Source organism: Cydia strobilella, chromosome 2 (genome assembly GCF_947568885.1).
Source record: "Cydia strobilella chromosome 2, ilCydStro3.1, whole genome shotgun sequence".
NCBI lineage: Eukaryota > Metazoa > Arthropoda > Insecta > Lepidoptera > Tortricidae > Cydia > Cydia strobilella.
The window spans coordinates 18,886,014-18,903,866 of record NC_086042.1 but is presented as its reverse complement, the minus strand read 5'-3'; the positions used below and the strand labels follow the sequence as shown (position 1 = coordinate 18,903,866).

General features: G+C 37.6%; 2 protein-coding genes across 3 annotated transcripts; one reads left to right on the top strand and one right to left on the bottom strand.

Moving 5' to 3' along the window:
• The first annotated feature begins 278 nt into the window (after nt 1-278).
• LOC134752990 (RNA-binding protein 5-like) lies at nt 279-6,802 on the top strand. Of its 2 annotated transcripts, XM_063688759.1 has the most exons (4): nt 279-437; nt 559-2,808; nt 5,676-5,713; nt 6,412-6,802. In XM_063688759.1, exon 2 carries the CDS (start codon nt 568-570, stop codon nt 2,806-2,808), a length of 2,241 nt encoding a protein of 746 aa, XP_063544829.1. In that variant the 5' UTR covers nt 279-437; nt 559-567; the 3' UTR covers nt 5,676-5,713; nt 6,412-6,802. The 2 variants fall into 2 exon arrangements, with proteins under 2 accessions (XP_063544829.1, XP_063544822.1); XM_063688752.1 differs by having other exon boundaries at nt 328-2,808.
• A 3,032-nt stretch (nt 6,803-9,834) lies between these two features.
• Nucleotides 9,835-16,757, bottom strand: LOC134753141 (uncharacterized). Its single transcript, XM_063688926.1, has 4 exons — nt 15,999-16,757; nt 15,253-15,279; nt 14,405-14,613; nt 9,835-10,356 (listed from the first exon to the last, which is right to left on the bottom strand). The coding sequence occupies exons 1-4, from the start codon at nt 16,723-16,725 to the stop codon at nt 10,270-10,272; spliced, it is 1,050 nt and encodes a 349-aa protein (XP_063544996.1). The 5' UTR covers nt 16,726-16,757; the 3' UTR covers nt 9,835-10,269.
• Between the last annotated feature and the right edge of the window lie 1,096 nt (nt 16,758-17,853).

Below are 17,853 nucleotides of genomic sequence, written 5' to 3'. Positions count from 1 at the left end.
ATCAAAATATAATTAATATCCATCTTTCCAATGATGAGCCAAAATAGTGTGTAATGTGGAGAAAATGTGGGGTCTTGCAAGTTCGCGCTTCGCGCCTCCTTTGACGCGGGCCGAAAACCCGACAAATGATGTTTAAAAAAAATGAAGTTTGGCTGCATTTTGGCTGTATAAGTCTACTTAAACTCTCTATTCAGATTTTCTTGATGAAACAAAACGCAGATAGTCAGATACGCATACGCTAAAAAAAAAGAAAAAAGAAATCAATATGGCTCGTTAAGTCGTTTTAGTCTGCCATTTCCATTTCTGCCAAAGGGAATTTAATAAATGTCTATTGCCTAAGTAACAGTACTTGTATGGAAATCAGTAATTACTTACGTGTTAAGAATTTTCATGTATCAGCGCAGAATCACAATATATTAACCAAGTGACAACTACAGGTAAACAAAATGTGGAAGGGGTCATTGATCGAAGAATTTTTAGGGCTCCATTGGATCGGCGGCGACGGCGACGTGGGAAGGCTTGTGAGTAATGTTTGTTGATCTATGTGGATGTTCGCAGGGATTAGCGATGTCGTGGCGTGGACGAGACGACCGCAGTGACCGGAGCTCGCGGTGGGAGACTCAGGATCGGCCGGACCCGTGGGCGAAGCGTGGACGTTCGCCCGTGTGGGACATGCGCCGTGATTCTCCTGATCGCTCGCGAGGGTCTCCTCGCCACCACCGCGACCGCTATGACCGGTACGACCGCACCGGGGACCGTGATCGGCGCGACCGCACCGACCGCGCTGATCGCGGCGACCGTTACGAGCGGGACGAGCGACGCGGGCGCTCGCGGGACCGGCATGAACGTGCGCGGTCGCGCTCTCGCTCTCGATCACGGCGACACTCGCCGCGCCGCCACGAGCGCGAACGCGACTGCGACATTCCAGCGCCACCTTCTCCGCCAAAGATCAGTGCACCTGCACGGCCCATCTCACGATCGCGTAGCCGTTCTGCCAGCCGCGAACTCGACAGTGTCAGCTCTGCATATGACAACAAGGACGAACAAGCTGTCAATGCCTCCCCGGGAGACTGGTTTTGTAAATGTGGCTCATACAATTTTAAAAGGCGCCAAATATGCTACAGACGCAACTGCAATGGAAAACGATCAGAAGGGACAGTTTACGGGGCTGATGCCGAGAGGCATGGCTTGACAGAAGGCATGGGTATCACAAAAAAACTTTTGTTTAGAAGATTAGATGCTTTAACAACTGAAGAAAAAATATTAGAGGCATTAAAAGAGAGATGCTCGAAGGCTATTTTAGATTCTATAGCAGGGATCACAATAGGGAGAGAAACATTGACTGGAGCGTCAAAGTGCCTCGCATATATAAACTTTAATTCTATAGCAGATTCCACTGCTGCTCATTCTGAATTGATGACTCTTTCACCTCCACTTGAGATTGATACCCGGGAAGTTTTGATATCATTTTACAATGAGCCCCAAAAGATTCCAAAACCTGCTCCGAATCCAGTAGACTATTCTAGTTATTATTCTCAAATGACCACATACAACAACAGTTCAGCTTTGTCTGAAGCAGACAGAGTTAATGCTGCGGCAGCAGTTGCCCAGTCAGCTATCACAGCAGCTCATGCTCGGCAGCTCACGTGGACTCCATCGGTCCCTACATTTGTTACGTCAGCTGCACAAGCAGTAACCAATATCAAGGCTCCCACAGGTGATGGAACGACAGTGTATAATGCACCTGATGTAAGGACATTCATGTATGATGAGACATCTGGGTACTACTATGATCCTTCTTCAGGTCTGTACTATGATGGAACCACACAGTACTTTTACAATAGCCAAATTAATCAATATATGTATTGGGATTCCACTAGTTCTACTTATATTGCAGCTACACAAGCCACACAAAATACTGATCAGCCTAAGCTGCCTAGTCCACCAACAGTCACCACAGATAACACTATTACTAAAGAGCCGGAGGAGAAAAAGAAAAAAGATAAAGAGGACAAAGTAAAAGTTGCTAAAAAGATAGCCAAAGATATGGAAAGATGGGCTCGAACTTTGAATCAAAAGAAAGAAAATGCAAAGAGTAACTATGTTATGGATCAGCCTCAAGACACAGGGCCTAGCAAGGGCTCTGCAGACATTGGCTTTTCAGTGCTTGGAGCTGGGCCGTCATTAACACATGTTAGGGAAATATCCCCACCACCAACTGTAGTCCCAGCTGCTCCTGATGAGTTTTTGATTAAGAAAGTAGCAGAACCGGCGTTTGATAATGATGATGGCATTATTGACTGGACAAAATTAACGTGCTTACTGTGTAAAAGAAAGTTCCCTTCTGCAGAGGTTCTTACAAAGCACAAGACTCTTTCAGACCTACATAAGCAGAATCTTGCAGCGCATAGGAAACAGTGTGAGTCAGCACCTCAGATGAATGGGTATAGAGACCGTGCAGCTGAGCGCCGAATGAAGTTCGGAGAGGATGAGACACCAGTCAGAAAGAGGTATGAGCCACCGGAGCCTATTCAGCCCCCCATACAGGCCGCTCCGCCACCATCCGTTGTTGATACTATTGGAGGAAAAATGCTTCAGAAGATGGGTTGGTCAGCTGGACGGGGTTTGGGCAAAACTGAACAGGGGCGGATAGCTCCCATTGAGGCAGAGCAAAGGCCAAGCTTGGCAGGTCTTGGGCAGAAGAGAGGCATTTACACACCCACTCCTGGGGAGACATATCGCGACACTGTGAAAAAGCTTATGATTGCGCGGTACAAGGAAGTCGTCGGTCAAGAGGAGGGAAATTAGGTGGGTTATCTTTGTTTTATTTATTACTACTAATAACTCCTTTACAGATTCAGGATTTGAGGTTAGTACAATTATATTATTTTATTTATTCTTTTATATATTGACACCTCTTCTTTGGGTATTAATAGGGGCAGCATCTTGACAACAAACATATACAATGTGCTCACGAAGAACCCGAAAGATATTAACAATGTATTCCCGTTTCAGAGCTAATCCCAATTAAAAACAAAACATTATTTTATTGTTAATAGTGCAAAAGCCTTTTTGATGGCGATGTAGCCACTATAGGGCCTAGTGTAAATATCCTTATTGACAACTATATCAAAAAACCGGCCAAGTGCGAGTCGGACTCGCGTTTCAAGGGTTCCGTACATTACACAATTTAAACAATCTATTTTTTATGCGAAATGTCTTTAAAAAACCCGTAGGTATAGATCTATAGGTAAAGATCTATTTTGTGTATTTTTTTCTAAATTTTTGGCCCAGTAGTTTCGGAGATAAAGGGGGGGAATGGTCATGTTTTGCCTATTTTCTTGAATAACTTCTAAACTGTTTGTCCTAAAATTATATAAAAAATATATTTGAGATTGTCACAATGAGCTCTTTCATTTGATATGTAACACCATATAGTTTGACAAACTTTATTTTTTAATTTTCTCATTTACCCCCCAAAAGTGGACCCCGTGTTTAAAATTTATTTGTTTTCGTTACATGTCCATCTTTGGGTTACAAACTTACATATGTGTACCAAATTTCAACTTAATTGGTACAGTAGTTTTGGAGAAAATAGGCTGAGACAGACGGACAGACAGACAGACGCACGAGTGATCATATAAGGGTACCGTTTTTTCCTTTTGAGGTACGGAACCCTAAAAATAACTAGTAACACTGCAAAAACTAGATTTTACGAAAAAAAATACCAATTATTATTTACAACGACGGGACTTAATCGCGTAAAATAAGTATTAAACCCACCTCCGACGTTTCGAGGACGGCGTTGTCCCCGTGGTCTCGGAGAATAATACCAATTAATTTTAAGTGATATAATTTTACCAACATTTCCTTTTTTGTACCAACACAATAAAAAAATCGAAAAAAGAAACTTTTTTTTGGCAAAGTTGGCCTAAACTCATGTATAATTTTTTTTTTCATTCTTTTGACCTTTTTTAACGTTGGGATAATGCGTTTACGCATGCCACCTGGCCCCGGGGAACCAGGAGGGATGACGGACTAACCAGTGGTAGGACTACCGTCTAAAACCACCAACGAATGCCGACTCCGCCTTGTAGATTGTAGAGGAGCGCCGCAGGATCACTATCAGCATTCGACTGCGTGTTTCCTTCTTTAAACGCCTTCATTTGACCTCAGAAATGCGTGATTAAAATCTTTTGGGCTCCTAGTGAGCACGTGGAATCATTCAAATATATTTTTTGTCTTAAGTATAAAGTGTAATATATAGCTCTGTAGTACTGTAGTAAAGTAATAGGGATTTTAAATTAGCAAATTGCTAAGCTAATTTTCTTTATCATATTCTTGTAGGGTATGCCTCAATGAACTCAAAAAAAAACCTCTATCTATGTTATAGGTTGTTAAAAAAAATTCTTAAAAAAAATAGTCTTGCTTTTTTTATCTTTAAGTACACGCTTTAATACATTTTCTTGCTCACAGTTATGGTGGTTTAAATCTATATTTTGTATTTGGTGTTTATGTTTATATTGAAGGCACTCTACACGAACTGACTAAGCGAAATAGTTAGCTATTTCATTTTGATAATTTAAAGCCCTTGTGACTATGCTACTACAACATTTGCACACAATGCTTACAATACATTGTTACTTAACCGTTGTCCTACGAGTTGTTCCATTGACGATTTCCCTTAGGCTTTAATTAACTAACTGGCTCTGATCCGCTACGGCCAAGTGCGCTTCTAGTACTACCTGTACTGTAGTTAAGGGGTCTCAAACCTTGCGTCAAGCTCCTCTTTATATTTGGTGGTAGTAAATAGTAGTTGATTGGGGCGCGAACAGTTTTCCAGGTGCTATTTCTATTTATCCTATTGACTATCATATATTTGGGTTTCATATTTCGGTACATACATGTCATATCATTGTCTTCTATGTAATGTATATATATTAAGTGGATACATCGACAGTAAGTTTTGTTTTAATAGGGAACGGCGAAAAATTAATTCAGTTATTTAGACCTCCCATAAACTAAGTAAGATATAAATTTGGTTTTATAAAATTATAAAATGTTATTAATTTGGATACTTTGAATACATCAGAAAGATGGCTTATTTCGCATAGGTACAGAATATTTATTGATGTTAAAAATCGCTTACCTAATTGATGTATCCCCTTAATCACTGAACAAATTAGTTTTTTTATATCGCTTAATTTTACAGTGGTTATTGCCTCCATTACTATAAATATATAATCCTCCCGTCATTGTCTGCAAATATTTGAAAAGTAAAATAGTAACTAGTAGCACAAAGAGCAGAACAGTTTTGACGGAGGCTGGGTAACTCTCACTTGTCAATGTTTTCAGTTAAACAACTAAAAAGTGGTTTATAATCATAAAACATTTTTACCGATATGCAAAATTCGAAACAGTTGATTGTCTATAATACATTTTCTGGTACCAAATTTCATGAATCTCGGTTCACAAATTTAATGGCACTTGGTAAAAAGGGGTTTTGATTAGACTAATATTGGGCGCTAAAGGGATTGTGTGACGATGTTTATTAACAGCTCTTTAGTGCAATATTGATTGACTATGAAACCTGCCAAGACGGATTTTCAAATGGACGGACGAGTCGCGGTGTTGTTGATTGTTCTCTAATTGTGTGATTCTGATTTAAACGCTAGATGGCGAGCCGCCCCGTGTGCCGTGCCCGCGCACCGCGGTGAGTAAAGTCTATTTGCTTAAATACTTGTCTAACGCATCTCTTTCCACAGGCTTGACACCATATACTTCTTATGTGTTAGTTTGTTTAATAATCTATATATCTTGTGTTGACTCTAGATGAAAATGTAAGTTATTACCATTGCCTTCATCATTGCTGTAGGTACTCCAAAATTATGATTATTCGGAGTTGACTAAAAAGTGAAGTGACTATTGAGGCGTAGAGTAAGTTCCCTACGTTCAAAATGAATGTATATATTGTTAGATTTTACAGTAATGGTACTATTTTCGGCACATAATGACTTGAGACATTCAGTTCACGAATACCTGATATATAAGTTCAAGTTATTCAATATATTCGTCTGTGAAATTACAATCCGACACAGTAGTGTAGTGATGAGTACTGTATATTGCGTCAACTCAACAAGGTATATAGATTATTTGAAGCCACTGTGGTTTCTGGGATATTTGGGGTTCTATATAGGTTGTTGTCCTGTGATATAGTCTGTGTTGTAGTCTTTTAATTAGGTTCTACCTTAAAAATAGGTATTATAAGAATAGTCGGAGGACGAAGCGAGCAGCGACGGAGCATAGACTCTGGAAAAACATTACTGTGATATAACTGTGATATTTAGTGGTGCAAAAAAACGGTGCAAGTGTGAAGCCCTTTACTGACGACTTTGACCATTTACCTTACAGAACCGGCGCAGCGCCAGGACCCGCCAATCCTTGTTTAGAGCAGGTTTATTTATTTATGTACAACGTTGTACAATCGTGATTTATCTCGGATACCGGGCTAGCGAGCTGCTGGCTTCTTGGTAGTAGTATGGCATCAATAGATACGTCAGAGTACACACTGAACAACCCATGTAAACATACATTACAAACTTATTTATTTGTGTTGTCAAATCTGTTAAATCCTTGATGCTGTTCTTCTCCCTTCTGCAACATAATTATAACCTTCGCAAGCTGTAGTATGCAGTATGCACATAATAATGACTAGAATTATACTTCATTCCAATTTAGGACTGCATCGACCGTCCAGTGGCGCCCTCATTGGGGGAATTGTGTTTTCTAATAAACCAATTAATTTATGTATAATCCAGTAAGGTATAAAACTATGTGACAAAGACCAAAAGTTGGGGAATCAGTAGAAGAACAATAAAAATATACTGATTTATACCTAAATTAATTGGTTTATTAGAAAACACAATTCCCCCAATGAGGGCGCCACTGGACGGTTGATGCAGTCTTAATTATTAATTGATGTATTTTTAGTCGTGGAATCGTAAAGTTAAATATACGTTCGAATAACATAAAACATAACTTTTTTGGCAGTAAGGCCTGTGCCGAAATAAAAACTGTAAATTTCAAACGCCTGTAATTTTATTTCCAAGCAAAATGACGACAGCTTTCTAACCGCAGGTAAAAGTCCTATTATTAAATTATATATTCCTATATAAATAATTCTGGTTTTACGCCATGCGACGTTAGACCGGTGAATAGAAGAGATCACTGAAATTATTCTTTTTCAAATGGCAAAAAAATTTCAACATCCTCCATGCTTGCTTTCGATACACTTAAAATTACCTTGAAGTTTCGTGCATTTCATAATATAAATAAATAATTTGTAGGTTGTCTCCTGAACAGAGACCTCGAAGCGGCAGACCTCTAGGAACAAGTGACCAGGACCATCAGAAAGAGAATTTGCGCCCGCCCCCGCATGCCCGTCATATTTATCGTGAAAAATTGGCCGGTCATATGCGGCTTAAGTGAAACGAACTATAAAGAAACATAGTATATAGATTCGTACAAAAGTTAGGATAGCTAAAGTAACCGAAAATTTGCGTTATTAATTTTTGGGCCAAGTCTAAAATCATACAACTTCCTTCGTAAAGTCGCCATTTCGTAATAGACGATGAGCAAAGTAAGACCACAATACGTCCTGCAGTGCCGTTATCTCGACTATTCATGGACTCAAATCAAAAATGTATTAAAAGAGAAGGATAAAACAGCCAAAAAACTTTAACAACTCCAGCAGGTGTTGGGATGGCGCCGGCATATATGAAAAACAGCTCTGTAAAAAGCGGCCACTGAAGGCCCTAGGAAAAAACTTCTTATCACTCCTGCAGAAAATTTAAAAATAAAAAAAAACTGATAATTATTTAAATTAAAAGTAGCTTCATATTCTAGTAATCCTAAATTCCAAAAATCCTTATCAATTGCATCAGTTTTTTTTTTCATTTGAAGTTTACAGTTTTTTTTCGGTACACCCCTTAAAGTATTAACTAGCGAAGGTTATCTTTCCCCTTGTTTAAGTGGGACGGAGAGATATATTATATTATAACTTTCAAATTTAATGAACTATTTTTCTAGCGTTTTATAATAATTATAATGTTTAAGTTGTGTAATGTAAACCTAAACGTCAGTGAATCTTTTGTATATGTTCTACGATGACGTGTTTAGGAGGTAGTTTAAATTGTAGTAGTGCAGATTAAATTACCTGTTAAGTACGACGGTTTTGTTAATATCTACATCTATACCTCTGCTATAAACGGTTTAAATAGTAATAGCTATACATATATTTTTAATATTTGACCTTAATACTCAGCAAATTAGAAGTCAATATTAACACGAAAACATACTTTAAAATATATAAAGTAACACTGCTTAGTAATTAAGTATATACTACCTACAAAGTGTAGTTTGTAAAAATGTTCTTTGTTATTCATAAAAATACATGTACTTTTTAACTACCTATCTAATTTCATAGTCAACTTTTCAAGGCATTCATAATTCAAAATTTTAATGTTATATTAACTAAGTGTACATTTGCTAAACTTACCAACATAATGTTTATTAATACAACAGGAATGCTCACTTAGTTTTAGAGTAATTATTATTCTTTATCTTGCATTGTAGTTGTTCACATCTTTAGATAATCAAATAAAATTATTGTTATAAATATAGAATCAAATAGGTTACTGACAAATTAATGGACTATTTACATAATGTACTTTATCTACATCAATATCATAACCTCCCTATAATATATTCAGAAACGATAAGCTAACGGCCTATATTAATAAACATGTATCTGTTGGTGCATCGTAATTTAAACTTTACGTTATCGATAACCGATATCTTAATTACATTCAAATTTAGAACATCTCTGAGAAACAAAGAAATTGATTTGGCCTCTATATCAGTCGAGATGACGTTTTATTCGAAATGAAGTGTCAGTTGCAAATAATTTTGTCAAATTTCGCATGTTACTTAATGTCGAACGATATGGCAGTAAAAAAACAACGGATGCCTGACATTCGCGAAAAAATATTTGTATTACCGCCATTTGACGTTTAATTAGTTTGTAAGTATAAAATTACTTAGTTTTGTTGAAGCTTATGATATTAATGTAGATAAATCAGTGTAATATGTAACTGTACATAATTATAAGGCATTAAAATACTCGTTGTGATCCTTTTATGAAACTCATTTCATTCGTTTCATAAACCCACACTCGTATTTTAATGCCTTTCATTATGTAGCAGTCACATAAACTACTATTAACCTTTTGGACGCCAATGACGGATATATCGGCACCGCAGGTCCAACGCCAAAGACGGATTAATCGGTCACAGACCACAGAGCAGCATAGACCTACGAGCATGTGCATAAAATTCAATTTCAGTTTTGACACTTCGCTGACGTGGCGTTCGAGTGACAGCTTTTGTGTTTGACACGGCGTCGAAAAGGTTAACACCAACTATAGTTATTCATCTTAATTTGATTATTTCACGCTACTCTGGTTCAGTTTTAAAAAAAAATAAGATTCTAATTATGTTTTACGTAATTTGCTTTTATTGTTGTTTTAAGTGGCGCTAGCATCGGCTTGCCTTAAGCACTCCTATCGGATTGTTCTTGTACTAAATGAACTGCAATATCATAGCCGTCAGGCTCCTAACGCTCCGTGGATAGATTAAAATAGACCATGTACAAATATAAATTATACAACATTTGGTTACACAATTGTTTTATTTACGGGGTGAGGGAAAAAAAGTCCGAAGTTTATTCTGAGCACGGTATGAAATTTTCGCGAAAAGAAACTGAGAGTATAAAATTTTTTTAGAGAAACGTTGCAAAACGTTTCGTTTGATTTCACATGGAAACTAGACAGTACTCGTATAAATTATTAACCTAAATTTAATGGGTCTATTACTTCGCGATAATGTCGTGCGGTGCAACGAAGATTTTTTTATGCATTGCAAGGACCTATTTACACATTGATTGGTGTTTAGTGGGAGTGCGAGTTTATACATTTGCTACTTGCGTTTAGTGGCTAATTTATAAACTCGCACTAGTCAATGTGAAAATAGGCCAAAGATGAATGACAGGTGATGGAGTCATCATCTACGGCAAATTTTAGGTAGGTACTTTTTAAATTGATGTGAAAGTGGACAACAGTAGGATTTATTGCCATATTTATTAATTATAATGACGTGCTAAGTTTTCCCCCGTAACTTAGGCTTCTTCTCGAAAGTACTTTCAGTAAAATGATTAGCTTCCCCTGTACGTGGAATAACCATAGGGACTGAGCAGCAGTGGGATGTGGTAATGTTCGTTTTCTTTCACTTCGAAGACAATCTGAAAAATTGTATACCTAGTTTAGTCAAATTAACAAAAATAATTTTTAAGAAAAACTTCAATGGGGGATGCCGCTGAAAGTTCACTTATTGTTGATGGTGCACTCTTAGATTCCAGATAATGAAATGAAAAAGACAGCATATTTTGCCTAATTATGTAGAAAAGGAGGTAAAACAACCCACTTTTCTAGTAGCATTTCGTTTTTGTAAGGGTCGCAGTTCTAACCTAACCTACTTTTCTGATAGCATTTCTTTTCTGTAAGGGTCACAGCTCTTACCTAACCTACTTTTCTGATAGCAGTTCTGTTCTGTGAGAATCGCAGTTCAAAACCCACCCACCAACTTAACCCACATGTATGCCTTTCACATTTGAGGAGTTCCCTCGATTACTCATGGATCTTATCATCAGAACTCGAGCTTGACAAAAATGTTTCTTGAAAACCTAACTTGTTTAACAAACATAACGAAGAGGACAAATCGCCAAACGTGAACTATGCGTCATTGAAGAGTTCCGTTCTGATCATCATCAGCAGTTCCACTTCATCAAATGTCACTTTTTAAAATGGAAATGCTGGATTTGTTGATAAAAATACAAAAATCACTATATGTATGCCTTTCACATTTGAGGAGTTCCCTCGATTCCTCATGGATCCCATCATCAGAACTCAAGCTTAACAAAAATGTTTCTTGAAAACCTAACTTGCTTAACAAACATAACGAAGAGGACAAATCGCCAAACGTGAACTATGCGTCATTGAAGAGTTCCGTTCTGATCATCATCAGCAGTTCCACTTCATCAAATGTCACTTTTTTAAATGTAAGTGCTTGATTTGTTGATGACAATACTAAAATCACTATATGTATGCCTTTAACATTTGAGGAGTTCCCTCGATTCCTCATGGATCCCACCATCAGAACTGCTTTTTGACAAAAACGGGACCAATCTGTATGTATATACTTACAATCAAAAAAAGAATTTTCAAAATCGGTCCAGAAATGACGGAGTTATGGAGTACCAAACATTAAAAAAACAAAAAAAAACAACCGAATTGAGAATCTCCTCCTTTGAAATCTTGAAGTCGGTTAAAAAAATAGTAAAGCCCTATTAACCTTTTGAACGCCAAGCATTGACGTAACTCGACGTGACACCGCAATGAAGCAAAATAAAACCTTAGAGAACAATAGTGATTACAAAACAGGATATCGATATTTTCACTGATTTCGTTTTTGACATACTTAGATTAGAAGAACCACTACACAGGTGTTTTACAATATAATATTAGATAATTCTGGCTTTTAGCTCTACTAAAAACCTTTAAATAACGTATTTAAATATCAAAATGTACTTGTAACTTCCACTCAAATCTCTCAATAATGCCACATCACTACTTGGTGGTGACGTCAGGCATCGGACGTGAAGTGCCGTCATGGGCGCACGGAACACTGATAAGCGCGCGTTACTCAGAGATGTGCAAACCCGTTGTCGATTATTATTACCTACTAATTAGCAAACTGCAGTATCGTTACAATAAAATAAATGCATAAGGGGTTACATTATCACAAAAGGTCAGTACCGTCTTTCAAACCAAGTTGTTTAAATTAAGCACGAAAACAAGTACCGTAACAGCACAAATAGCAGTTATTTTAGCAAAAACAACTCCTATTACAAAATGTATGGGATTAAGCCATATCTATTATTGATGGCGCTAGCGTGTTTGTCGGAACTGCGCGAAACGATTTCTATTAGGAGATTGTTACTTTCATATAATAATATTATTCCTCCATGACTCGGTCACATCACTAGGCGACGTCAAGTGCCGTTTTTGGCGTGGCTAGCTATGCTATTTACTGGGTAAGTCGTATTGTAACATAATGTTGTTTTTTTTTTACCTTCTATTCATAGTTGAATTGTAATAAAGTTATACAATAAAGTAGAAGGGCAAAATAAAATAATGCAAATACAAACAAAGAAATATAGTTATTTATTAAAGAGTCTTTGATAAATTAAGTTTGGACGGCAAATGACGTCGGCGGCGTGAGTGGCACAAAATGTCGACGACGTGATTTACCGTCTTTGGCGGTCAAAAGGTTAAGACGGATCAATAACTGTCATGCAATATTTGATATACAATACAATACAATTTGATAGAGTACAATGAATTCGGACGATCGACTAAATAACGCAATGTAACAAAAATTGCATGCAAGTTATTGATCAGTACCCGTACCATGAGTCACTGACAGTGTCAAAACTGACATATACGCTAATGTCTACGTAATTTACTTTCTATACATCTCGCTCGCACTAATATGTGATTACGAGCGAGACGCATAGAAAGTAAGTTACGTTCTCGATAGCGTTTATGTCAGTGCCAAACTGATGGTAGCCAACACATTATAATAGTAAATAGTAACCCAAGAGGCGATTTCTTTTACTTTCTCGAGCGTGTCAGTGTCAGATTAAGTTATGACTGTTATGAGTGATATTTTGCTACCAGTGGAGATCTACTTTAACCTTTTGAACGCCAAGAGCCACTAAAGTGGTCGTTACTAGTCGTGCCCACAGCGCCAAGGGCCACTGGGTTTTGGCGGACGCTGTCAAAGTAACCTTGACACTTTCACGTAAAGTTTACATTCTATCGCGTGCGCCCATTACCTTGGCGTGACAGTGACGTTTTTGTTTATGACAAAGCGTTCAAAAGGTTAACTACTTTTAGTCGTCTATGTTGGTGTGGGTGGTCAACTGTTAAAAAAATTTGTTAAGTGGATTTTGGATGGATTTTGTCCAGTTAGTGCTATCATATTACTTAATCTGATAATTATTTGTACCCTATCAATCTTATGCCAGCACCACACTTCGCTGTATTTGGCAAATATTCGTGTTGCATCCCTTTTGTTTTGTATGTCAAAGGAAAGAGATGCAACACGAATATTTGCCAAATAAGGCGAAGTGTGGTGCCAGCATTAAGAAAATGCCCACCAACCCCACCAATAAAACAAAAAATGTGGATTCTTCCCTGGCCACTGGAAAATAAGACATTATATATAACCTTTTCTTCTTCCTATCATCTGATCTTACGAATCCAATAGGTCTCCTCTCTACCATCTCTACGGCGTTCGAGTAACTCCAAATCTCCGGCTCCCCTAGCCCTACTCTAAATAGGGCTTACTTAATAAAGTAGTTGTAGTCCTACGATTCCTCAACTTTTGGTCTTTGTCACATAGTTTTATTTTGTTAATTTTTTGCCTCATTCATTTCATCATGTAAGCGATCAATGGTGGCTACTTTTTCCTGATTTAATTCTATATCGGTATCACCAAAGAGGATATAATAGGATAGAGCGGTACTGTCATAGCGTCATAGTAAATTTTGTAGCCACAGTAAATTCACTGCCATCTATCGACACACGATTAAAACTAAAAAAATCAAGATGTATAAAAAATACCATAAAATGTATTTATATATAGATAAATGATTTTTTAATTTGCATTAAATATTTTTATATGATTTTGACCCATGTTCTTTCACTGATATGCGTTAAAATTGTTAAATAACAAACGAAACCGTCAACGCCATCTATCCGAGAATAGGCTAAAGGTAGTGGCGCCATCTGATCTAGAATCAAATTTTCTTGATTTTCGAGGCACGTTCATTCCTTAGACTGTATCCTCCATCTATTACGGAGTTATATCTATCTTTGGTATCACATAAATTGCTTGACAGTATATTTTATCTACTGACAACGTTGAAATACATTTTATCGTATTTTTACAAATCTTCAATTTTAGTTTTAAAGTGTGTCGACAGATGGCACTGAATTTACTGGGGTTACAAAATTTACTATGACAGTACCGCTCTAGTATAAGTTACTCTATGATGCTACTGATCAATTTACTCTACCCCTAGTTTGTCTAGTAGGTTATAGGTGGCGCTGATATCAATGTCACTATCATTGTTTACAAAGAACAAATTAAATTAGAATACTATTAATAAAGTCCTACAAAGTATAAGTTAATTTCGTACTGGTTGGTTTTGTATCAGTACATACCTCTACATACGGATAAAGCGTTTCTTTCCCGTTCCCCGTGTAATAATCTCCCACGTTGAATTTCAATTTGTAAGTTCCTGCACTCATGGAGTCCTTGGTGAAGGGAAACTGGATCCTTCCATCGCCTGTTGTCGCGGTGTTGTGCCACGATACCCACGAATCTCCCTTTTGCTTGAATAACTCTGTGAAGAGTTGCACCGCTGGTCTTCCTGTGGATGTGTCGAGAACGTGCGACGACAGAACAGGGCGCGACATAGCTGTGTGCTTACGAGAAAGTTTAGAATAATAATGGCATGTGCTGTGCCGAGATGCCCGAGATGCGCGCACGGGTTCAAACCGCTTGACACACGCTGTGGTTTTAAGATAGTATTATCATTATGTGGGATGCAGATAATAGCGTTTGTGTGATAATTTAATTTTAGTTTTGATTCTTTGGATACTCAAGGACAATAAGTGAAGACTGCAGTATGAGTAATAGTAATTAGTCGAATGCAAAGTAAAATGCTTATACATGCCTCATAAGCATATTTCAATGAGGTAATTTGTAAATCATTAGGTATAGGTACATAAATTATAATGTATAGGCACCTATATTAATTATTAATACTAGACATTACCCTAAAACTAACTAAACTAAGTAGTTATAGACGCGCCACCGAGCGACCGGGGGTAAGAGAAAGAATATTCATACCTACAAAATTTGGGCAGCATAGGATTTTTTCTCTTTCACTCGTATAAATTTCGGTATTTCGCCATCGCCTCCTGATCGGTGATCATGATGCTACCCGGTCGGTGATAAGGACAAAGCATGGCACTATTTTCTCTTTCCTCGTATAGGAATCGCAGACTATCTTTCTCTATCAAAGTGTCAGGCCCTTGCCCTAAAAACTCATGTTAAGGACGCTAAGCACGAAAAATTTCGGACCCGCCTTTTCCTATCTCTATCGCACGCGCATAAGTATATTGCTATCCCGCTCGCACAGTGTCATTGACCGCCGGCTTCGTGGGCGAGACAGCAATATAAATATTCAAAATGTAGGCGGGTCAATGTAGACCAAATTGTTCGTGCTAAGCGTCCTTACTTTAACAACAGGCTACGCCAAAGATACAGTCGCCATCAGATATATCGGAGCGTCCAAGGCGCTCACAAATATCTGAACACGCCTCTATTGTCAAGGCGTTAGAGTGCGTGTTCAGATATTGGGAGCACCTCGGCCGCTCCGATATATCTGATGGCGACTGTACACCAGCAAAAGATTTTACATTAATATATTATTTGATATTATTTATACAGCATGATACTTATACAGCATGATATATACTTATACAACAAAACATTGACCACAGGACATAGTTTTATTTTATACTTAACAAACTTTAGGCTTGATTACCTACTTAAAAACCTTAGGACGCGAAATTATAGTTTTTTTGAACTGTTATAAATTAATTGTAGATAATGTAATTACTAATTATCTTATACGAGTTATGATTTTTCCTTAATATTCTTGAATTCTTTTCGCACTGTTTTTGATGTAAACATTGGGATGAAGTACACCAGTCCTGTGCTTAAAGATTGTGTTCTCTGTGTCTGAACCGGTCTTGACCAGCTTGCCTCTGAGCTGATCTGATTCTTGACTGAAATTAATCTTGGGATCCCCGTGCTTCGTGTAATCTATCTGCCACATTGGCATGTTATTTGGCTTCTTATAGTTGAAATGGTCGTAATTCTTTACATCCAGTTTAGGCATTTCTTCGGAATTTGACATCTTTTCCCGAGAATTGTCGATTTCACTTATCTCGTTTCTATCCTTATATTTGATTTTGTGTGGAAAGTACTTCTTAATGGTCTTATGACTGGGAAAAACACTCCTTCGTTGGGTTCCCTCGTCCACGTCTTTCGGCCACGCGGTTTTAGGTGTGTCAATACGCCGCTCTTTGTTATGTTTATGTTTATCAGTGAAGTAGCCCGTGTTTTCCACTGCCAGATACTGAGATAGTTCATCGCTGTTGACAACTGGGGATTTAGTCTGCTCTTCGGTCGTTGTAGTTACATTTTGAAGGTTTCGCTGCTTTTCATTCAGCAGTCTTATGGTTCTCTGAATCAGATTTCTGAGCGCGTCGTCTTTAGTGATGAGTTGGCATGGGACGGTGGGGAAATTCTTGCAAAGCACGTTCCGCATTATATCGACTGTATGCGCCTTCGGAGCGTGGAAATCCGAAACCATTTTGGACATAAGCGCGTTGTTTCTTATCATCATTCCACAGTTGCGTGCGATGGACAGGCAAACAAGCAAAAATAGTTTGGACAAACTCTGCTTCATTATTATGAGTGTATAACAAAGATTGATAACATTAATATACGTATTTAGTACTTAACAAGATGTACAGTTTGTCAGTGTATTTCATTTAGTAGATAGGATCACACATATATAGTTTTTCTGTTCGCTTGTAAGTACTAGGACCCGGGCGTAGTGAATAGTCCCGAATGATTTTTATAATATCGACAAATTTAACTACGAACTTCATTAATATTTTCACTCACTGCGCTAGAAAGTGTTAGGTTCTTGGCCTAATAGCTAACAACATTGGTATGTTTGAGATTTTTTACCGTTTTGCCTCAACGTGTGGTAGCTACCTTTTTAGATTAACATTGCGCATACACAGATTACAGTACAGTACGTTGACCACGCGTTGACTAATGAAAGTCGAATGCAAAACTGCGATTGTTTAATTTTCGTTTTTTCGTCATTGATTTGGTGTAGGCCTCAGTATACATCATATAAAGTCCTATCTACATGTGTATATCACTACATAGTATAAAACAAAGTCGCTTTCAGCTGTCTGTCTGTCCCTCCCTATATGTATGCTTAGATATTTAAAATTACGCAACGGATTTTGATGCGGTTTTCAACTATCAATAGCCTCGTAAGGCCCAATGTGCATTACAATGTACACTTTGTTTCAATCTAATTTGAACCTTTCAAAAATTACATAAAGTAGTATTTCTTTTGTTTCATTGTTTTGTAAAACAAACGAAAGTCACCCTAATCTATTATACAACAAGGTTCAAGTTATAAATAGGGAAACTGTGTATTACGGGCCTTACGAGGATACAGTAATTCTTGAAGAAGGTTAGTGTATGATTTATAAAGGTTTTGTGTAACCCGTGCGAAGCCGGGGCGGGTCGCTAGTATATAATATACACTTTTAGAGGAACGCAAAAAAAGGTTTAATTACTGGATTACAGTAGGTACCTAAACTAATTTCAAAATGAGTAGGTACCTAGGTAATTGAACTTTTTGTTTTGCGTTCCTCTAAATTTGTCCATGAGTGGTAAAGTGGTACTTATATTGTTTGCTCTAGTTGGGGACTATTTGCAAGTAGTCGCAAGTAAATATTACTGTACCTAGGCGACATTAGGTTGATATAAATTCCTACTTACATACTTT

Excerpts from the sequence above, each read along its gene's own strand:
- LOC134753141 (XM_063688926.1), bottom strand. The coding sequence starts at position 16,725 with ATGAAGCAGAGTTTGTCCAAACTATTTTTGCTTGTTTGCCTGTCCATC. Across the intron at positions 14,614-15,252 it reads CACTTTGATAGAGAAAGATA|GAAGACCAGCGGTGCAACTC; the intron begins GTCTGCGATTCC and ends ACACATCCACAG. Across the intron at positions 10,357-14,404 it reads CGCTTTATCCGTATGTAGAG|ATTGTCTTCGAAGTGAAAGA; the intron begins GTATGTACTGAT and ends ACAATTTTTCAG.
- LOC134752990 (XM_063688752.1), top strand. The coding sequence starts at position 529 with ATGTTTGTTGATCTATGTGGATGTTCGCAGGGATTAGCGATGTCGTGG.